Here is a 24,019-nt window from a genome sequence, read left to right as displayed (position 1 = left end):
GGAGTAATGCTCACTGTAGTCTCCGGGACTTTGTGCCACCCCTTCTGTCAGGAACCATTTTCTTTTCCTTTTTTTGCATTCAACAAAGAGTGAGGACCAGCTAGATGCTGAGAGAAAATGGTGAGCAAAAGACAAACTCCATGCCCTCAGGAGCTTACAGTATAATGGCGGAGTTAGACGCTAATCCAATAATTACACAAGTAATTAAAAATTAAGTTAAATTAAAAATTAAAATTGCAAATGACATCAGAGCTGTTAATGGAAGAATGAGAGCCTATAATGAGAATTTTGACATACTGAAGTCTTGCCTGAGAAATTGAAGATAGAGTTGATTCAAAGAGGGAGGAAATCTTTCTAGGCTGAGAGAACACTCCCGTAGAGGGATATACCTTGGCACATGCGGAGAACTAGAAAAATACAGTGCACGTCCCCTAAGATATCCGGGCCCTTGTGGGGAGTGGGGGGTGGGTGGAGAAAGACTTGGCTATTTTGTCCCTTAGCAGGCGCCATCTGACTCAAGTGACCGCGACCTTGTCGCACTGATTACTGGGAGTTGTAGTCTCGACTGAGGGAGCAAGCATGGCGGCCTCTATTGCCAGGGGCTGCCGGGCTGCAATGGCCCTGGGCCGGAGCTTTCGATGCGCCTGGGCTCTGCGCCCTGCGCCGGCCTCTGTCGCCTGCCGTAAGTGCAGCGGGGCTTGCTAGCCGGGGACAGAAGGAGCTTAGGGTCAGGCTAGGGGGAGGCGATTCTGGAAGTCAGGGGCGACATGGGAGGAGGCCTCTCGTGGGATCGCGCATTGGGGGCGATTGCAAGGTTTCGCGGGAGCTCTGGGCTGGAGCGAGCAGTCTTGACCTCTGTGGTGCGCTCCCGCAGAGACCCTCGCGGGGCCGAGCTGGCGGCAGATCACTGGACCTTCTGAGCCCGGCGCGTTCCAGCCACCGCCGAAACCGATTATCGTGGACAAGCGCCGTCCCCATCGCCGGGAAAGCAGGTGAGAGCCCGGACCTGGACGCGACTCCTGCCTTTTGGGTCTGTGCGCTCTAGAACCTGTAGTTGCTTCCGAGGTCTGAAACGGGTCTTATCCTGGGGTCTGGAACTCCCAGATAAGAGCTTGTGTGCAGGATTCACGAATGCGTGAAGCGCACCCAACTCAGGTTTGACTTCCTCGCTTCTCCCAAGCCGGCATTGAACTTTTTCTGCAGTCATATTATATCAGAATTTCAAGTAGGGATTCCCCAGATTTGAAGCTCTTTGGCCCGTATCGAGAATTTTTCTGTGAAATACATTGTATTTTACCTGTTGACGTTAAGGAACGGATCTTTTCTCCCTAGGTGAAATGGATTGGCCAGAACTCACCCTGTTTCAGTTTCCCAACTGTGTTTTAGTGTCCCTGAAAAAGCGATACGGTGGTAAAAATTTCTACTAATTTGTTTCTGAAATTTGCTCTTCAAAACAGTGTGCTTAAAAGCCTGGTTCACTTAAGCAGGCAGTGGTAACTTTGTAGGTATGTGTAAATTTAGATATCTAGGATTTGCAGATAGTGTTTCTGTAGAATTGTATAACAGCCTTATTAAAAAGCAAATTTTAGGGGGGGAAATTGGTGTGATTTAGGCTTTATGAAAGGGCTCTATATTGTCGATTCGCTTATCTCTGCATATGTATTTGTGTTTAATATTTAAAATATCCTGTGGTTCTAAGTTGAAATAAACTTGAATTTATGGACCCTAGAGATTCAGAAAAGATTTCTCTGTACAACTTTTTTTTAAGGTAGAAAAGGGAATATTTCTCTTAAATGGCAACACAATGTAATTCAGTTAAATGGGAGTAACTACTTTGGGAAACAATTTGACAAAATTTAGTAAGTTTGAGATTGTCTGTACCTTCCCACCCAGACAGTATACAACTTAAGGAAAGTAATATGTACAAGGAGACATGTACAAAAATGAACACAAAAGTAATGTTTGTAATAAAAGTTTAGAAGCAGCCTAGATATCCTTCAGTAGGTGAATGAGCAAATACATTCTCATAATGGACTATTATACAGCAGTGAAACATGAATGAACTAGAGTTAACATGGATGAACTTCAACTATGATGTGTGAAAAAAGCAACCTGCAGAAGAATTGACAAGTATGGTAGCATTTTTGTATTGCCCAGACATACATACATATGTAAAGTATAAAAAAATATACAGGGGAAATTCTCTACTTTCACAGAGCAATCAAACCTAGTTTTCCCAATAGCCATTCAAGTTGACATTATATGTCTCCTGATGTGATGGAATAAGAAGGTCACATCATCACCTCTGTAATATTTTTACCAAAAATATATATCCTTGGTCTAGGCATATGGAAACAGTAAACAAATTCAGATCCAGGGATGGTTTATAAGATGATCGGCTTTGACTCTTCAAAAAAGTCAATGTTACAAAAATACAAAATGGGGAAGGGTACTAGTTTAAGAGACTAACAACCAGATATAATATGTGAAGCTTGATTGTAGCTTGGATTGAGCAACAAACAGCTATAAAAGACCTTTTCCAGGACCAATTAGGTACATTTAAATATGAACTGTATTAGATTATACTACTGAATTAATGCTGAAGTTCTTAGGTGTCATAAAGGTATTGTGATAAATGCAAGAGAAAGTCCTTATTCTTAGCAGAAGCCTTCTAAAGTTTGAGGGATGAAATGCCTTGCTGTTTGACATTTTCAAATGGTTCTGGAAAAAAATTATATGTACATATAAAGCAAATACGGCAAAATGTTGGCAGTAGGTGAAATTAGGTGAAGTATATATGGGTGTTCATTGTATTACTATTTCATCTTTTTGGTAGGTTTGAAACATTTTAAAGCAGGAAATTGAGGAAAAGGAAGAAATTAATAGGAATAATCATCACACCAAATTTAGTTAATTACCCCACAGTAATTAACTATGGGGGTAGGGAGGGGTGCACAGGGGCTTCAACTATATTGTTAATTTATTCCTTGAGATGGGTGATAGGGACATATATTTTCATTGTAATGTCATTTATACTTTTCTACAGATATTTCATAATGACTTTAAAATCAGTTTGCTAATAGGGAGATTATTTTTAGTTAGTTTACAATTGATGATTTATATGTTTATATCTTTTCCAACATAATTTACTATAACATGTACAACTCAGCGTGAGGCCTGTGGGTCACAGGCTTTGGAATCTGACAGACATGATAAGTTTATAGCTAATGTAGTAATAAGTCTGTTAATCTTGGCTTGATAAGTTTATAGCTAATGTAGTAATAGGTCTGTTGTTTACCGTCTCCAAGCTTCATTTTCTTGATCTGTGAAAAGGAGATGATGACACCAAACTCACCTTGTTGTTGTAGGGTTTAAGTTATGCTATAGATGTTTAATAAAGCTTTTAACACAATGCCGGGTGAGTACTCAGAAACTGTTAGCTATTTTCATGAGAATTGACAACAATTTTAGAAATAAGATGGACTTTTCTTATTTAGAGAAGGAAGAATAAAACATGTCAGCATCCTAATCTTTCACTTTTTTTGGTAAAGCAGTGGTTTCTCTTTTAGTGGTCTTTTAAGTTTGCTTTTAATTTATTTTACTCTATATTTTTCACAGGTTCTTGAGTCCTGAATTCATTCCTCCAAGGGGAAGAACAAATCCTCTGAAATTTCAAATAGAAAGAAAAGATATGTTAGAAAGGAGAAAAATACTTCACATTCCAGAGTTCTATGTTGGTCAGTAAGAGCTGGATGCTTTTATTATTAGTGGTTGGAGGGTTAGTTTTCTCGACAAAGAGAAAATTGTTTTTCACCTATCTGTGTTTTGCCCATATGAAGTACTTATTCCTAATATTATATTAAAATATTTAGGAAGTTTGAATTACCTGGAAATGCCGTTGTTTGATTCTGCGTCTCATGTAAAAGTTCACTTTTCTTTTGAATTTGTAGGAAGCATTCTTCGTGTTACTACTGCTAACCCATATGCCAATGGAAAAACCAGCCAGTTTCTGGGAATTTGCATCCAGAGATCAGGAACAGGACTTGGAGCTACTTTTATCCTTAGGAATACTATTGAAGGACAAGGTAGGTTTCATTTCATTATTTTGGTTTTCTGGAAAATGTTATCTCAGGAGTCTTTTTTATTTTCTGCATCCTGGGTGAAGACATCTGGAACTTGAAAGTGAAAGGGAGCTCGGAGGGATGACATGGAGCCTGTGGCCTAAGAATGGTATGAGAATTGAGGTTGCTGAGTAAATACAGTTGGTGCTTTGCTTTCTCCTGAAGGCTTCTTTTGTTATAGGGACAACAACCATTAGAAGTAGACTTTCCAAATCATGGCAACATCAAAGGAGGAGACAAGTGACTATAAAGCAGTACAGGGACATTCATTTTAGGAGCAAATAACCCTTGAAAACATTAAGATAAGCATAATGATGTCCTTGCAAGTTAACTTTCTCCTAAAATGAATGGCCCCCATTTTGCTTTATATTACAACAGTCACCACAATTATTAGTTTTATAAGAATTGGAGGAATTTTTTAAAACGCAAAATTACATTTGTTATGCCAATAAGATAGGGGAACAAGTGGTAAAATTCTAGAAAAATTATGAATCAAAATGGCAGGAACATGGATTGACTTGGAGGGTATTATGCTAAGTGAAATAAGTCAGATGGAGAAAGACCAGTACTGTATGTTATCACTTCTATGTGGAACCTAAGAATACAACAAACTAGTGAATATAACAAAAAAGAAGCAGACTCACAGATATAGAGAACAAACCAGTGGTTGCCAGTGGGGAGAGGAAAGAAGAGAGGGGCGATATTGGAGTAGGGGATTAAGAGGTACAAACTGTTATGTATAAAATAAGCTACAAGGATATATTGTACAATATGGGGAATATAGCCAATATTTTATACTAACTATAAATGGAGTATAACTTTTAAAAATTGTGAATCACTATATTATATACTTGTAACTTATATACTATTGTATAGCAACTATACTTCAATAAAATAAATAAAATAAACATGAATAAAACTAAAAAAAATTTTTTTAAAGAAATAAAGACAAAAAAAATTGGCAGGAACAGTACATTTTTCATACTTAAAGTTGTGTGCTTCATGGTCCCCAACAGTGAAGTAGTATATTGAAAGAAATTGAACATGTGAGAATCGTTACTGTCTTCCTTATCCTATAATGACATGTGGTGCTGTGCATGTAGGAACTCAGCAGAACTTGATTACAGAAACTTGGGCCTCCAATCAGGTTGTGTACTTGGAGAAATCTTGTAATAGAAAGGCAGGAGCAAAGGTGTGATAGACCTGAGATGATTTTTTTCTTTAAAATTGAGATAATAGTTTCTACCTCCCAGGGTTGTGGTCAGTTTATTGTGATGTTCTATATGAAGTACTGGACACAGAATACTCAAAAGTATTAGTTCTCTCTTGCTATTTTCTACCATTAACATTTTGACTGTTTGTGACCTGCCTGTACCTTCCCCATTGATACTTCCTACTTTGATGATTCTTTCTAGTCCATTGGCTTTAAATACCATCCATGTGGTATTAACTTCCCAGATTTATGTGTCAAGGACTGACCCTTTCCTTGTTCCAAATTTGCACATACAACTACCTATTTGACATCTCCATTTGGGCATCTTATAAGCATAAAACAAGTTCAAAACAGAACTCTTTGTTTCCTTCACAATGTGTTCGTTTAACAGTTCTTTCTATTTCCATAAGTTGTACCACTCCGCACCCATTTATTTAAACCCAAAACTTAGGAGCTATTTTTAGTTATTCTCTTTCACACATCCAGTCAATCAGCAAGTTTTCATGGCTCAATTTCCAAAAATTCTATCCCAATTTTGCCTGTTTCTCCATCTCCATTGCTACCACTCTTGTCCATGCCACCATCGTCTCCTGCCTGCAACTGTGCAGTATCTCTGGCTTACTTTCCTGGCCCACCAAGTTACTATGCTCCAGCCAAATGGACCTTTTTCTAGTTTTTCCAACATGGCAGGTTTGTTAAGACCCCAGAGCCTCTGCATTTGCTGTTCTTTCTGCCTGGAGCATTCTTGGCTCTTTATAGTATCAGCTTAAATGTTATCTTTTCAGAGAGGCTTTCCCTGACTATACTATTTAAAGTTGCCCCTGGGAATTCCCTGGTGGTCCAGTGGCTAGGACCCGGTGCTCTCACTGCCAGGGGCCCAAGTTCAATTCCTAGTCAGGGAACTAAGATCCCGCAAGCCGTGCAGTGTGGCATGCATGCATGCATGCATGCATGCATACATACATACATACATAAATTTGCCCCCTCCCCAGTCACAATGTCATCACCCTGTATTGTCTTCACTATATGAAAGTACCTTGTTGGTTTATTTATCGTTTGTCATCCACTAGAATGTAGGCTTTATGAGAAGAGAAGAATTTTACCTATTTTGATTTTGCTATAGGCACAGCTCCTAAATCAGTGCCTATACCAGAATAGATGTACAGTGGATACTGGATTAAATCCTGACATTAAACACTTGATGTTAACGTTGATCATATGTTTTACTATTTATATTTCTCTTGGGATTATTCCAGGAAACCTCAGAATATACTCTTCCCTTTAAATGTTTGATGATACAGATGATATATATTAACCTTTTATGTCAGCATCTTGGAAACACTCAAAGCTGTTTCTCCTATGGAGGGCTCCAGAGTGTTAACAAACCTAGGCCATCTTAAGATGACTTCTAAATCAAAGTTAGAACTTAAAAATGTACTTACTCTTTTTGAATCATTAATTCTGTTGCTCAAAATGTAGAAGATAGAGTCAAAATGTAGAAGATAGAGTTTTATTTAAGTAATTGGGAAATAAACAAGAACATAACAAAGTGAAGAATTTATTCAAACTTCCAACTAATTTAATACTATCAAAATTGAAGAAATAAATGGCTCAATATATTTTTAGAAGACAGTTTTCTTTAGACTTTATCATTCTAATTTAGTTTTTCTCATTTTTTAATCTACATGATTTTGTTCATTTCTATTTCTTTCAATAATCTTCATTTTAAAGATTACAAATTTATATCACATTTCCTACATGCAAAACTCTGAGCTAATTCCTTCATGAAATAGCTTTTTTATAGTATGAGATGTATGCAGGAATCTGAATTTAGATTATAAGAATATGTTTTCTTCTCTTTTAGGTGTTGAGATTTGCTTTGAACTTTATAATCCTCGAATACAGGAGATCCAAGTAGTCAAATTACAGAAACGGCTGGATGATAGCTTGCTATACTTGCGAGATGCCCTTCCTGAATACAGCACTTTTGATATGAATATGAAGCCAATAGCACAAGAACCTAGCCAAGAAGTTCCTGTTAATCAGGTATAAGTTGTACATTTGGAACTGGAAGTTCAAATATAAACTAAGAATCATCTTAAAGAAAACTTTTAGAAGAATTTTTGCTTGCAACTCTCAGCCTAATTTGTTCCTTTCCTTATATCTTCCTTAGCTGAAAGTAAAAATGAAGCCCAAGCCGTGGTCCAAACGCTGGGAACGTCCAAAATTTAATATCAGGGGGATCAGATTTGATCTTTGTTTAACTGAAGAGCAAATGAAAGAAGCCCAGAAGTGGAGTCAGCCATGGCTTGAGTTTGATATGATGAGGGAATATGACACTTCAAAAATTGAAGCTGCAATATGGGATGAAATTGAAGCATCGAAAAATTCCTGATCTGAGAATGAGTTTGGTTACTTGCAGAGGATATACTGTCTCTCAGAGGATTTATTTAGAAACCAATTTAATCTCATATATAAGGACATAGTCATTAAATCAACCAAACATTCATTATTTTATGAATATTATTTAAAAAATTAGCACACCAGTTTATTACTTTAAAAAGAAAAATGTACATGCCAAGTGGTCTGATGTCCATTCTCTTAATGGAGGCAAAGCTACAATAGAGTCAAACTGTTACCAGAATGGTCTTCATTGAGCTTGGAATCTGAGCAGGGAAGTGGATAGGATGATTTTTTAAATTTGTGAAGTAAATTATAAATTCAAAAAGTGTATGATTTAAAGAGTAATAATAAAATGAGCATTCATATACCCACCATCAGGTTAAGAAGTAAAACATTTGTAATATCTAAGAAGGTCAAGAAATAGAGCATTTACTAGAATCTAAGAAGACTGTTGTGTGTTGTAATTGCATCCCTCCCCTTTTCCAGATGTAGGCACTATCCTGACTTTGTGTTACTCATTCCTTTGCATTTCTTTTATTTTATTATGTACACATACACTCTTAAACAATATATTTACTTTTGAAAAATCTGTTGGCAGGTATAAAAGGACAACATTGTCATTAATACATGAAAGCTTCAGGGAGAGCATAATGAAGTCTTTGGGTCATAGTCTGGCTTCAGCTTCCATGAGAGTTCACAAAAATCACTTTTGAGGAAGTTCGTGGCTAAGGTCATGAGTGAGTCCTGCTAAATAGAAGGCTCACCAGAGGGTATCTGGAAGGGCCTATAGTGTGGACTGCATAATTGGTGTCTGACAAAAATGTGGTTGGAGGGAGTAGACTTCTTTGTATTTACTGGTTCTCAGTCCATGAGGAATTAAATTCTAGCTCAAAGGAGTAGGTCAAGACAGTACTTCCATAGGGTGATGTGAGTGTCTTTGCTGATCCTTGTAGCTGAGATGGAATAGAAAGCTGGCATGTAATCATACATGGTAAAGACCAACCTACAGATAATTAGGACCAGTTTCACCTGGGCATGCTGTTCCTCAAGTTTAAAAGAGTACAGTACTAGCACTGATCTTGATGAGGGTAACCATTAACCTGTCTCTTGAATTATTATGCTTAAATCTATGTTCTTGTGCCTAAGCTTTTGGGATTTGCATTTACTCTTATCCTGTGCTGATCTGTTTTCTGGAGTTTTTGTTTTCCATTTTACTGGCTTTATTGTTTTCCATTTTGGTGAAGCACACCCTTTGTTAGCTTCTAGAGAAAGTATCTATATAGGTAAATTTTTTGACCTTGCATATCTGTCATATTTGATTGATATTTTATAAAATTCTGGGTGGGAGATAATTTTCCTTCAGAATTTTGAAGGTATTGCTTCATTGTCTTATTTCCAGTTGTGTTGAGAAATCCAAAACCATTTTGATTTCTGCTCTTTGAATGTGACTTGAAAGCTTTGTAGAATACCTTGGTTCTCAGGGTAGTGCAATTTTGCAGCAACAGGCCTTGGTGTGGGTCTATTTTTATTCATTATCTTAGGTGTTTGATGAACCCTTTCCATGCGGTAGCTCATGTCTTTCAGTTCTGGGAAACTTTCAGTGTTCATTGATTTCCTCTCCTCTGCTTCTCTCTTTGTGGAACTGATATTTTGATGTTGGATTGGATCTCTGTTTTCCTACCCTCTCTCCATCTCTTCTTTAGCTCTTTGATTCAGTCTTCCAACTCTTTGCTATATTTTTAGATCTCAAGATCCCTTTATGATTTCTGAAAGTTCCTTTTCTTATATAGTACTTGGTTCTTATTTTATATTCTTGTCTATGGATTTGTTCTGTTACCATTGAGGATGTTCATGATAGTGTTTGTGTTTGTTTTTAATATTTATTTATCTTTATTTTTTTTGGCTGTGTTGGGTCTTAGTTGTAGCACACAGGATCTTCATTGAGACATGCGGATCTTTTGTTGGCTTCTCTCTAGTTGTGGCATGTGGTGGCCCCCAAGCTGTAAGCTTATTCAGCTTTCTGCTTTCCGGAGAACTGCTTGTCTCTTTCTTGGTATGCACTCCTGATGCTGCGGTATTGAGCATTAAAAAGGAAAATGGCTTGCAGCCAGTTTCGTTCCAGGTGCCTGCTCTGGATCTAAGAGCCCCTGGTTGTTCCCCAGAAGAAGGACGTGCTGCCCTGAGGGGGAAGTCTGTATCTCCAAAGAATGGCCCATAAGGCATGCTGACGCATAGATAGTGGCGACAGAATTATGTGGAATTACAGGGTTTACTGATTTATTGTCTAATATTCGTTCCGTACTAAACCTATATATACATTCATGCTCTTTGAATAAACTTGCCTTGCAACCATCAGTTGTCTTGGCCCTTCTGACCCCATACTGGTGCTTTTCAGTTCCTTACCCCTCACCGCCAGGAACTTCTAGCTTTCTGCAGCCGGTCTGCGGCAAGTGGCGCCCGAACAGGGACCTGAGTGCGTGAGGCATTTTGGAAGATTTCAGGTAAGTAGAACTCTCGAGTGAGATAGTGTGGCCACAAGAAATAATTTCGTTTTTAGGACGGTAACTCGAGAAAGAGTCAGAAGTAAAATAATATGGGACAAAAGGGCTCTAAGGAGTGTGATTTATTTGCTCACGTTTTGCTTTCAATGTTAAAAGCCCGTGGAACTAAGGTAACTACCTCACAACTTCTGGAATTTTTGCAATTAGTATATGATGCTTGTCCTTGGTTCCCTGAAGGAGGATCAGTGGACTTAGCAATTTGGACTCGTGTAGGAGATGAGTTATCTAAATATCATGAAGCACATGGACCATCTTCTGTTTCAGTTTCCATTTTTAGCTTGTGGAATTTAATAAGAGATTGTTTTAATCCAATTTATGATTCAGTTCCAAAATTAACAGCTAAATCTGTAGAACATATTGCTGCAGTAGCTACTGCTCCTCCGTTGCCACCGAGGATAAAGAGTGTTAATTCACTTGATGATGATGACTTTTCTTTTGATCTAGCGGATGAAGAAGCCAAATATGAGGCTGAAAAATATCCTGATGAAAATATTCTTCCACGGTTACAGCAATTACATGTCTCTGTCCCTATCCCTCCTAAGCTTAGTCCTTTACAACAAGCAGTACGGGGAGCTCTTAATAGAGGGGAGGATCCTTTATTCTGCTGTCCGGTGGTGGAACGACCCAGTCCTCAAAATCCACAACAAAATAATCGGGAATATCAGCCTCTCTCCTTTAAGGTTTTGAAAGATTTAAAAGCAGCCTGTGCACAATATGGGCCTATAGCCCCTTTCACTATTACTATGTTGGATACTATTGCAACAGAAGCATTGCCTCCAGCAGACTGGAAATCTATTGCTCGTGCTTGTCTCACTGGTGGCGACTATTTACTTTGGAAATCAGAATATTATGAAAAGGCTGCTGAACAAGCTGAAAGAAATACTGCACATAATGTGCTAGTAAATTATGAGACGTTGATTGGGGAAGGACAACATCAGTTATTACAGGATCAATTAGCTTTCCCTTTTGTGGCTTATGCTCAGATCAATCATATAGCTCTACATGCATGGAAACATTTACCTGCCTCCACTAGGACTGAAGACCTTGCTAAAATAAGGCAAGGGGCAGATGAACCTTATGCTGATTTTGTGGATAGATTATTACAGGCTGTTAATAGAACTATTTCTGATGGTCCTTCTGGAGCAATTATCGTCAAACAATTGGCTTTTGAAAATGCTAATAATATTTGTCAAGCAGCTATACGTCCATGGAAAAAGAAAGGAAATTTAGAGGATTATATTCGAGTTTGTTCTGATATTGGATCATCTTACTTACAGGGAGCAGCTATAGCTGCAGCCCTAACTAAGACAGGATTTGGGCCAAATGCTAAAAGTAAAAACTGTTTTAAATGTGGGAATCCAGGTCATTTTGCAAAAAATTGTACTGTTGATACTCCTAATATGCCTATCGTAAATTCTGTGCCTCAAGGTAAATCTCCTCCTCCCACAATTTGTCCCCCATGCCAAAGAGGACGGCATTGGGCTAAAGAATGTCGATCAGTGACACATAAAGATGGAACTCCCTTGTCGGGAAACTTCCGGAGGGGCCTGCTCCGGCCCCATCAAACAATTGGAGCAATGTCAATAATCCCCCCACAACCTGCTCCACCGCCTCCAGCTCAGACCTTTGTTCCTCAGGGAATGGAATCTCCTTCCTTCAAAGGGCCACGCCAAATAGTGCAGGACTGGACCTCTGTGCCTCCACCCAATTCTTATTAACCTCGGATATGGGACCCCAAGCCCTTCCTACGGGAACTTTTGGGCCTTTACCCCAGGGAACGGTTGATATAATCCTTGGAAGAAGTAGTATGTCTACGAAAGGCTTAACTATTATTCCTGGGGTGATTGATGCTGATTATGAAGGGGAATTAAAGGTTATGGTTCAAACATCAAAAGGATCTTTTCTTATCACGCCCGGTATGTGAATAGCTCAGCTTCTATTAATTCCATATATACCAGAAGGAAAAATTTTACAACATAACAAAAGAGGAACTGGGGCTTTTGGTTCCTCTGATGCAGTTTATTGGATTCAACAAATTGGTAGGGAAAGACCACAATTGGTATTAAAAATAAATGGAAGGCCTTTTTCTGGGTTATTAGATACTGGTGCTGATGTTTCTGTTATTTCGTTTATACATTGGCCAAAAAATTGGCCCGTGCACCAAACCATTACACAGTTGCAAGGTATTGGCCAATCTAATTCTCCACAACAAAGTTTGCAATACCTACATTGGCAGGATGCTGAAGGTAATCAAGGAATATTCAAACCCTACATATTGCCCGGATTGCCAGTTAACATTTGGGGAAGAGATATATTACAACAAATGGGAATCCTATTGCTTAGTCCCAACCCTACTGTAACTAATATGTTGTTAAATCAAGGGTATGATCCTAGGAATGGTTTGGGAAAAAATCAACAGGGAAATAAATTACCCTTACAGACTAATAATAAACGGGATAAAACAGGCTTGGGTTTTTTCTAGGGGCCTTGGATTCTCCTCCACCACATGCTGACCCTATAACTTGGATTTCTGATAATCCTGTCTGGGTGGACCAATGACCCCTTTCTAAGGAGAAATTAATGGTGGCCCATAATATAATTAATGAACAGCTTGCTTTGGGCAGACTAGAAAAGTCTAATAGCCCTTGGAATACTCCTATATTTGTTATAAAGAAAAACTCGGGAAAATATCGTTTATTGCAAGATTTACGTGCTGTTAATCAAACTATGGTAATTATGGGAGCTCTGCAACCAGGTTTGCCTTCTCCCGCAGCCATACCTAAAAATTATATGATTATTATTATTGATCTTAAGGATTGCTTTTTTACTATTCTTCTATTTCCGGCTGATAAGTTGCGATTTGCTTTTAGCTTACCCTCTTTAAATTTTATAGAACCAATGCAACGTTATCAATGGAAAATGCTGCCTCAGGGTATGGCTAATAGTCCTACTTTATGTCAACAGTTTGTAGCTCAAGTTATTGCCCCTGTTCGTAAACAGTTCCCTCAGATATATTTTATTCATTATATGGATGACTTATTACTTGCTTATTCTGATAAACATATTTTACTTAAGGCTTATAATTCCCTTCAAAGTCATTTGTCACGATCAGGACTAGTCATTGCTGCTGACAAAGTACAGATGAACCCACCTTTCTCATATCTTGGTAAATATATCACAAATTATAATATTACACCTCAGAAGATAGAGATACGGACTGACGTTCTTAAAACTTTAAATGATTTTCAAAAGTTATTAGGAGATATTAATTGGCTGCGACCTTCTTTAAAATTAACTACGGGTCAGTTACAGCCTCTTTTTAATATCCTAAAGGGAAGTCCTGATCCTTCTTCCCCTCGTATTTTAACTTCTGAAGCTCAACAAGCACTCAAGCTTGTAAACAAAGCAATACAATCTGCTCAGCTAACTAGAATTGAGCCTTCTTTACCTATACTATTAATAATCTGTGCTACGTCACATACCCCTACCGCCTTATTATGGCAAGAAACAGGAATTCTTGAATGGATTCATATGAAAAATACGCCTAATAAAGTCATTACACCTTATTATGAGTTAATAGCAACCCTTGTTCAATTGGGTCGTAGAAGAAATATTCAGTTGGTAGGATATGAACCAAATTCTATTATTATACCTTATACTACTTTCAATATTCTTGGCTATTATTTGTCTCTGATTTTTGGGCTCTTGCTTTTGCTGGATATTCAGGAATTATTGATAATCATTATCCTTCTAATAAGCTCCTTCATTTTGCTACTCAACATCTATTTATTTTTCCTAAAACTATCTGTTCAACTCCTATTCTCAATGCCCCAAATGTTTTTACTGATGGTTCTGCCAATGACATCGCTGTGGTTATTTCTGATGACTTACTTCATAAAGAACAAACAGATCATACCTCTGCCCAACGAGTTGAATTACATGCGATTTCCTTGGCTTTTCAAATCTTTTCACATTGTTCTTTTAATCTCTATACGGATAGCCATTATTTGGTTACTATTTTGCGTAACATAGAAACCGCTATAATTGACAATACTGTTGATTCTCAATTGTTTCAGACTTTCTTTCAACTACAAAAGATTATTCATCAGCATGACTTTCCTGTAGCCATATTACATATTCGAGCCCGTTCAGGTCTCCCTGGCCCATTGTCTTTGGGAAATCAATTGGCTGACGAAAATACAAAGATTATAGGCTTAAATTTATCTCAACCTCAGGATCTTGCTACTCAATCACATAATTTACATCATCAATCTGCTGCTATGCTTCAAAAACAATTCTCTATTTCTAGAGAAACAGCCCGATACATTGTTAAGTCCTGCTCTAAATGTTTACCCCACCTTCCTGTTCCACAATTTGGAGTCAATTCTCGGGGTTTACTCCCTCATCATCTTTGGCAAATGGATGTTACTCATATTCCCTCTTTTGGTAAATTACAATTTGTTCATGTAACTGTTGATACTTACTCTAATTTTATATGTGCTACGCCTTTGGCTGGGGAATCTACTAAATATGTAATTACTCATTTATTTCATTGTTTTGCATCTATGGGAATTCCTAAAGCTTTAAAAACAGATAATGCTCCAGGATATACGAGTAAAGCTTTTGCCAATTTTTGTGCAACTTTCCATATTTCACATAAAACAGGCATTCCCTACAATCCTCAGGGTCAAGGTATTGTAGAACGTGCCAACCAACAATTAAAAATTACATTACAAAAAATAAAAAAGGGGGAATATGATAGATCTCCTCAGATTATTCTTAATCATGCTTTATTTATTTTAAATTGTTTAACTTTAGATGCATTTAGTCACACGCCTTATGAACGATTGTTTACAGGTCTTTCTGGAACCCCTCCTGAAAAAGCGCTTGTTAAATGGAAAGATCCCATGACTAACCTTTGGCATGGACCAGACCCTGTTTTAGTATGGGGCCGAGGCCATGTTTGTGTTTTCCCTAGGGAGGCAGACTCTCCTCGGTGGCTCCCGGAGCGCTTGGTTCAACATTATCATGCCATCACCAATAAACACCCTGACTCGAAGAATGCGTCTCCTGAGGCTCTCGCAATCGACCACAGCACACCCCAACCAGTTCCCCCGGCGGACGAGAAGAATGCGGCGACGGAGTAGGAGACAACTTGTCAGGGAGGTGAGGGGAGATCGAAATCAAATTACTTGGTATCAATTGCAATGTTTAGTATTTCAAGCACGTAGGATTATGGAGGAGAGTGCTCATCCTCGCTCTCCTCTTACCTTTTATTTAGCCATGATAGCTGTATTGGCAGCCCCACCTATAGAGGCTAAATCTTATTGGGCTTATGTACCCGATCCTCCTTTATTACAACCTGTTACATGGTCTGAAGCTGACCTTCCAATTTTCTATAATGATTCTACTTTTGGAAGAGTGCTAGGAAATTTGCCTATTACTAATACTTCTGTTAATTACTCTAATTGGTTTAATACTCCCCCTGTTTGTTTAAGTCCTATGAGTACCAATTCGGGTTGTGTTAAGGCTGTTGCTTTAGAACATGCTATTTCTTACCAAACCACTGTAAATTCTCAATTTTTTACTCATTTACGTAAAAATTATAAAGCTGTGGGATCTAATATTTGTCTTCCTTGCAAACAGACTGTTTCTAGACGAGAAGATTTATCCACCTTTGTATTTTGGTATAAGGATAACGTTCCCATTCACATGAATGCTAGAGTAACTAAGCTTGCTTCTAATACTTCGTTGGATCATTCTCTATGCATATATCGCTTGAGGATTAAAGATACTGGACATTATTTGTGTATTGAAACTACCATGGGTAATCAAGGGACGTTATTAGCTGGACATCAAATTACGGTCATAAAGACTGTCACAGGACTACCATTTCCTGCTTTTATGGCTTCTGAATTCCCGCAGTCTGATTTTCCTGTTTGTAATGATACATGGACTAAAGCCTCTGTCTGGTGTACTTTAGATTATGATAATGGCACCATACTAGTTTCTTCTGTCCCCGTTAATAATAACAGCCTTGTTTTTTACAAGCAATGGGAATTCTGGAAACTTGCCTTATCCTTTTCTTATAGACCGGTGATTACTTGCGTCGCTCCTCCTTATGCTTTATTGATCGGAGATTTAATTGTAGAAAACACTATGAATCCTATAGGTTATAATATTACTTGTGTTAATTGTATCTTTAGTAGTTGTGTTTTGCCCGTTAAAGGATCTGCATCTGTTATGATTATGAAGCAACCTTCTTATATAATGTTACCTGTTAATTTGTCTGAACCATGGTATCATAACACTGGCATGCAAGCCTGGCTGGAATTGACTGAAGCATTAAAACGACCAAAGAGATTTATAGGTGTTCTAATATGTGCAATCCTAGCCTTAGCAGCTTTAACTGCTACTGCGGCCACTGCTGGGATTGCTCTTTCACAAACTATTCACCAGGCTCATTATGTTAATCAGTTATCTAAAAATACTAGTGTAGCATTAGCCCTACAAAGTCATATTGATACCCAACTAAAAACGGAAGTAGATGAATTAAAAAATGTTCTAATAGGAATAGGGGATCAAGTTATGGCTTTAAAATTAAAAATGCGTTTGATTTGTCATGCCAAATATACCTGGATTTGTGTAACTCAACATTTATATAATGATTCACAATGGGATTGGGAAAAAGTAAAAATGCATATATTAAGTGTATGGACTGATGGACACATTAGCCTTGATATTCAAAAGTTAAATGCCGAAATACAAGCTATTCAAGAGGCCCACCTGGACGAAGATGGACCCCAGAATTTGATTCAAGGATTATTAGATCAACTACAATGGCTAAATCCGATACAATGGATTCATGGAGGGCTCTCGGGCCTGATATCAATTGGTGTACTACTTTTATTGGTGATCGGTTTATTACCTTGTGTTGTCAGATTTGTAATGGGGCACCTCGCTGTCTTGCGTCAGGATGTTCATGGCTTAAAACTACATTATCAAGCTTTAAAAAATAATAAAAAGGGGGGAAATGTGGTGGCCCCCAAGCTGTAAGCTTATTCAGCTTTCTGCTTTCCGGAGAACTGCTTGTCTCTTTCTTGGTATGCACTCCTGACGCTGCCGTATTGAGCGTAAAAAAGGAAAATGGCTTGCGGCCAGTTTCATTCCAGGTGCCTGCTCTGGATCTAAGAGCCCCTGGTTGTTCCCCAGAAGAAGGACGTGCTGCCCTGAGGGGGAAGTCTGTATCTCCAAAGAATGGCCCATAAGGCATGCTGACACATAGATAGTGGCGACAGAATTATGTGGAATTACAGGGTTTACTGATTTATTGTCTAATATTCGTTCCGTACTAAACCTATATATACATTCATGCTCTTTGAATAAACTTGCCTTGCAACCATCAGTTGTCTTGGCCCTTCTGACCCCATACTGGTGCTTTTCAGTTCCTTACCCCTCACCGCCAGGAACTTCTAGCTTTCTGCAGCCGGTCTGTGGCAGTGGCACAGGGTCCAGGGCCTGTGGACTCCGTAGTTGTGGTGCGTGGGCTCTGTAGTTTGTGGCACGCGGACTCTCTCATTAAGGCACACGAGCTCAGTAGTTGTGGAGCACGGGCTTAGTTGCCCCGCGGCATGCAGGATCTTAGTTCCCCAAGCAGGGATTGAACCCACGTCCCCTGCATTGGAAGGTGGATTCTTTACCACTGGACCACCAGGGAAGTCCCTGTGTTCTTTCTTTTGATATTGTTTTTCTGTAGAATCTGTTATCTCCAAATTTCTTCTCATGTATTTATTTCTTTTTCTATGTTTTAGGCTTTTCTAGGACATCTAGCAATCCTTGGCTGTCTACTTATGGTAGACATATAGTGGACTAAAAAGCTGATTAGAAGCCTTGGACTTGTGGAAGGGGTTTGCTTTAGGGTTATCTGGGTGGGCTTTTTTTGGGAGTCCCCTCCTCCACATGAATATCTTGCTTTGGTCAGATTCTCCAGAGTAGAGGTTTCCAGTCTCCTTCCTGGAGGCTAAGGGTCTGTCTGCTAGTGTTCCAGTTGCCATATTAGAGAAGAACGGGATTTCTGACATTCTACATTTTTATGGCCATCCTGTCCATCCCCTCCCACACATACACTTTTGGCTTAGTACCCAGTGCCTGCAGTCCAGAAAACTGCTTTAACTGCTCTAGAGAATAAACCTCTGGACTTTAGCTGGTGTGGGGGAAGGTCAGACAAGCAGTGGTGGGGAGTTGGGAAAGGGATATCAGGAATATAACCTCCAAATAGTTTTCATCATGTTCTCATTATTTTAGCCACTGTCCAGTACCCCCTGAGGTACTGCATCTGCTGACTGGCAATTGTGAGAGGTGAACTGGGTTGATTCTCATCTTTCTCCACTGCTGGCTTGATTTCCCTTTCTTGAGTCTGCCAGTCCATCCATATGCTTTTTCAGCTTTCAGAATTTTGTTCTGCTTGTTTCTTGTTCTGTTCTCTCTTGTGGTTTTATATCTCATCCATATGTTTCTCAACATTTTGTACTACTTGCATCTTGTCCTGTTTTCTCCTTCCTTGAAGGTTTGTCTTTTTCCCTGTGGTATATTCTTGTGGTTATTTGAATAATTCATCTGACAAATTAACCTATTTAGCTACTTTACCCAGTAATAGATTTCTTTTGAGAGAAATATTCAGATATTAACCCTTGGGGTTCTTAACATTCAGTGCTACCTTGCTTTTTCACTAAAAGTTACACAGCCATCTAACTATTTTCAAAAAGCAATGAATATACCATCATATACTTATTTAGATTACTTGCTGAGATAGCCTCTCAAAGTAAAATTTTAACAGCCTATATCCTATATTTTTCTTCTGTTTAACTTGTCAGAAGAGAATCATTAAAGCTTGTTCATTTTTTACCTTGATAAACACTCTGCAGTCTTCTTGGTAGAAGGGCAGATGAATGGTACATTTCGAGATCTAAAGCTGTGCAAATGTATGATTGGCTCATAAGTACATGTGCTCATAACAACAAAGCAAGTCATGTTTTTACTCTGTAAGATTCTCTTTAAAATTCTTGTGAAATTTCCCTCAGAAAAAACAAATCTTAATACATTAAATTTTTTATTGTGGTAATATATATGTATATATTACCATAATAAAATTGTTATTAAAAATGTTTAAATAATATATATAACATAAAATTTATCATTTTAACCATTTTTAAATGTACAGCTTCAGTGGCATTAATTACATTCATGTTGAGCAGCCATCACCATTATCTTCAAAACTTTTTCATCACTCCAGAGAGGAACTCTAACCAGTAAGTAATAACTCCCTATTCCTCTCTCCCCATCAGCTCCTGGTAAGCTCTTATCTACTCACTTTCTATATGAATTTACCTATTCTGCTTCTTATAAATGGAATCATACAATATTTGTTCTTTTGTGCCTGGCTTATTTTGTTTAATATGTTTTCAGGATTCATCCATGTTATAGCATGTATCAGAATTTCATTCCTTTTTATGTCTAAATAATATTCTATTGTATATGTATGCCATATTTTTGTTATCCATTCATCTGTTGATGAACACTTGGGCTATTTCCACCTTTTGGTTATCATGAATATGCTGCAATAAACACTGATATACAAGTTTCTCTTTGAGTTGCTTTTTTAATATTTTGAAAATATATACTCCAGATATATACATACCTTGGAGTAGAATTGCTGGATCATATATTTTGAAATTTTCCTTATACTTTCTTCTTTGACCTATTGGTTTTTAAAGAGTGTGTTGTTTAATTGACACATTTAATATGCCACAAGTGAATTTTCCACTTTTCCTTTTGTTATTGATTTCTAGCTTCATTCCATTGTGGTCAGAGAATATACTTAGTATGATTTCAGTCTTTTAAAATGTACTGAAAATTGTTTTGTGGCCTAACATATGGTCTATCCTGGAGAATGTGCCTTGCGCCCTTGAGAAACGTATATTTTATTGTTGTTGGTTGGAGTGTTTTATATATGTCCATTAGGTCTAGTTTGTTTATAGTGTTATTCAAGTCTTCTGTTTCCTCATTGATCTTCTGTCTAAAGGTTTTATCCATTTTTTGACAGTGAAATATTGAATTTTCTAACAATTCTTATAGATCTATCCAGTTTTCTCTTTAATTCTGTCAATGTTTGCTTCATATATTTTGGGGGCTCTGTTGGTGCATAAATTATATCTTCTTGATGAAGTGATTTTTTTATCAATATGTAATATACATTTTTGTTTCTTAAAACAATTTTTGGCTTACAGTCTATTTTATCTAATACTAGTATACCCACTCCAATTCTCTTTTGGTTACTATTTGCACAGAATGTCTTTTTCTATCCTTTCACTTTCAACATATCTGTGTCTTTGGAGCTAAAGTGAGTCTTTTATAGACAGCATATAGCTGGATCATTTATTTTTATTTCTCTATTATCCATTTTGCCAATCTTTGCTTTCTGTTTGGAGAGTTTAATCCATTTACGTTTAAAGTAATTAGTATGGGACTTCCCTGGAAGTCCAGTGGTTAATAATTCACCTTCCAATGCAGAGGGTGCGGGTTCAATTCCTGGTTGGGGAGCTAGGATCCAACATGCCTTGTGGCCAAAAAACCAAAACATAAAACAGAAGCAATATTGTAACAAATTCAATAAAGACTTAAAAAAAAATTGTCCATGTCAAAAAAAATCTTAAAGAAAAATAATTAGTGTAAGGAAGAACTTCTGCCATTTTATATGTTGTCTTTATGTCTTATACCATTTTTGTTTCTCATTTTCTCCATTACTGTTTCCTTCTGTGTTGATTTTTTGTGGTGAACGATTATGATTCCCTTCTCATTTCCTTTTATGCGTAATTGTTAAATGTTCTCTTTGTGGTTACTGTGGGGATTATAGCCAACATTATACAGTCTAATTTGAATTGATACCAATTTGAATTCAATAGCATACAAAATTGTTACTCCTATAAAGTTTTGTTCTCCCTTTATTGATGTCACAAATTATATCTTCATATATTGTGTGCCTGACAATATAGATTTATAATTATTTTGTATGCATTATAGATGTATAATTGTTTTGTATGCATTTGTCTTTTAAGTCTTGTAGGAGATAAAAACGAGTTACAAGACAAAATTACAACAATAATAGCTATATTTTCCCATGTATTTACCTTTACTGGAGGTCTTTATTTCATCACAAAATAGATGTAGATTCAAGTTACTTCCTAGAGTCCTTTCACTTCTGCCTGAAGGACTCCCTTTAGCATTTCTTGTAGGACAGTCTAATAACAATGAACTGCCTCAGGTTTCGTTTATCTGGGGATGTCTTTATTTCTCCCTAATTTTTGAAGGCCAGTTTTGATAATAGGGAATTCTTGGTTGACACAACTTTTCTTTCAGCAAGTTAAATATCTCATCCGCTGCTTTCTGGCCTCCATGGTATCTGATGAGAATTGTCTCTTAAATTTTTTGAGAATCTTTTGATCATGAGGGGTTTCTCCTCCTTTGCTGCTTTCAGGATTCTCTCTGACCTTGTCTTTTGCCAGTTTGATTATAATATGTTTGGGTGTGCACCTCTGAGTTTATCCTGCTTGGACATTGAGATTCTTGGATTTGCAGATTCATGTCTTTCATCAAATTTTGGATGTGTTTGCTCATTCTTTCTTCAAATATTCTTTCTGCTCCTTTCTTTCTTTCTTCTTCTGGGACATTCATAATGCACATGTTGGTCTTTTGAATGGTGTCCCATCAGTTTTGTAGACCGTGTTCACTTTTCTTCATTCTTTTTTTCTTTTTACTCCACAGGCATGATCATTGTAATTGTCTTGGTTTTAAGTTTGCTGATTCTTTTTTCTGCCTGCTTATACAGGTTGTTGAACTCCTCTAGTGCTTTCTTTTAACGTCAGTTATTGTACTTTTCATCCTCAGAATTTGTTTGTTTCCCTTTTATAATTTCTATGTCTTTATTGATATTCTCATTTTGTTCATATATCCCTTTTCAAATTTCCTTTTGTTCTTTTCCATGTTTTCCTTTAGCTCTTTGAGCATGTTCAAGACTGTTATTTAAAGTCTTTGTTAATTCTGATGTCTCTACTTCTGCAGCAATTGTTTCTATTTAATTCGTTCCTTTTGATGGCCATGCATTCCTGTGTCTTTGAATGTATTGTGATTATTTTTGTTGAAAATTGGACATTTAAATATTCTAATGTGATTCTGGAAATCAGATTTGCCCTCCTTCCCTAAGGTTTTCTTCATTTTGATTATTGGACTGTAGTAGTCCATTTGCTTAATGATGTTTTCAAATTATTTTTGCAAAGAATATATTCCTTGTGTGTGATCACTGAAATCTGTTTCTTACCTTGTCTTTAGATAGTGTTTTGATAGGTTTCCTTAAAATTCAGGAGCTAAAACAAACACACCTCTCCCAGTTTTTGCAGGTTATCACTTTTCTAGGGTACTCCCTCAACACTAAACCAGGCTTTCACTAAGCCTAACAATTAGCCTGAATTGAAGGCTTAGGGTCTTTTGGGTCTTTTTAAAGCATGCTTCTTGCCCTGTACATTTGTGGCTTTCTAAATTTCCCTATATATGCTTTTGAATATCCTAATTGCCCAAAGTAACTCCCCACCCACAGCTTTTTCCCAGTCCTTAGATGGTCTATCATGTATCTCAACTGTAATCTTTTGACCCAGGCATTTGTGGATTGTTGGTTTGCCTTACATTCTGGCCTGAGTTTCGAGTTAGGCAGAACAGAAACGAGTGCTTTGCTTCAGTCCTTAAGGAACCCCCAGAGAGGCTAGAATATAGACATATACAATAATTTGTGAATGAGGTCTGCTCTGCACCATCCAGAGACAGGGACTGAAGTTCAACACTGAGAATGAAGCTGTCATTTTCAAGACAGCTGCCACATCAAGGAGGGGTGGGGGAAAGGCAAGTAAAAATGTCACAAAGTTTCCCTACCATTTGTTTCTGTTAAATTTTTTTTCTAGTTTTATTGAGATATAATTGAACATTGTGTAAGTTTAATGTATATAGCTTAATGGTTTTACTTTCATATATTATGAAATGATTATCACAATAAATTTAGTTAATATCAATCATCTCATATTTATACAAAAATTAAAAAAATTTTTTTCTTTGTGATGAGAACTTAAAATCTACTCTCTTAACTTTATAGTATACTATACAGCAGTGTTAACTATAGTCATCGAGTTGTATATTTCATCCCCAGTACTTATTTATCTTATAACTGGAAGGTTGTACTTTTTGGTCACCTTCATCCAGTTCCTCCACCTCCTGCCCCCTGCCTATAGCAACCATGAATCTGACCTCTTTTTGAGTGTTTGTTTCAGATTTACATATAAGTGAGATCATACAGTATTTGTCTTTCTCTGACTTATTTCACTTAACATAATGCTCTTCAAATCCATCCTTGTTGTTGCGAATGGCAGGATTTCCTTCTTTTTTATGGCAGAGTAATATACCATAACTTATCTATTTATTTGGTGATGGACACTTAGGTTGTTTCCATGCCTTGGCTATTGTAAATAATGCTACTATGAACTTGAGGGTGTAGATAATTCTTTGACATAGTGTTTTCGTTTCTTTGGCTATATACCCAGGAGTAGAAGTGCTGGATCATATGGCAGTTATATTTTTAATTTTTTGAGAAATCTGCATACTATTTTCCATAGTGGCTGCAC

At 37.4% G+C, this 24,019-nt stretch overlaps 1 protein-coding gene across 1 annotated transcript; it reads left to right on the top strand.

Moving 5' to 3' along the window:
• The first annotated feature begins 539 nt into the window (after window positions 1-539).
• MRPL19 (mitochondrial ribosomal protein L19) lies at window positions 540-10,092 on the top strand. Its single transcript, XM_082428110.1, has 6 exons — window positions 540-682; window positions 875-992; window positions 3,619-3,737; window positions 3,951-4,085; window positions 7,199-7,380; window positions 7,508-10,092. The coding sequence occupies exons 1-6, from the start codon at window positions 580-582 to the stop codon at window positions 7,727-7,729; spliced, it is 879 nt and encodes a 292-aa protein (XP_082284236.1). The 5' UTR covers window positions 540-579; the 3' UTR covers window positions 7,730-10,092.
• The last annotated feature ends 13,927 nt before the right edge of the window (window positions 10,093-24,019 follow it).

This window comes from Balaenoptera physalus (genome assembly GCF_965194825.1).
Source record: "Balaenoptera physalus genome assembly, chromosome: 15".
Lineage (NCBI taxonomy): Eukaryota > Metazoa > Chordata > Mammalia > Artiodactyla > Balaenopteridae > Balaenoptera > Balaenoptera physalus.
This window is presented reverse-complemented; position numbering and strand designations above follow the sequence as displayed.

Coding starts and splice junctions, on each gene's coding strand:
- MRPL19 (XM_082428110.1), top strand. CDS start 580: ATGGCGGCCTCTATTGCCAGGGGCTGCCGGGCTGCAATGGCCCTGGGC. Junction 683..874: donor GCCGGCCTCTGTCGCCTGCC/GTAAGTGCAGCG, acceptor GCGCTCCCGCAG/AGACCCTCGCGGGGCCGAGC. Junction 993..3,618: donor CCCCATCGCCGGGAAAGCAG/GTGAGAGCCCGG, acceptor TATTTTTCACAG/GTTCTTGAGTCCTGAATTCA.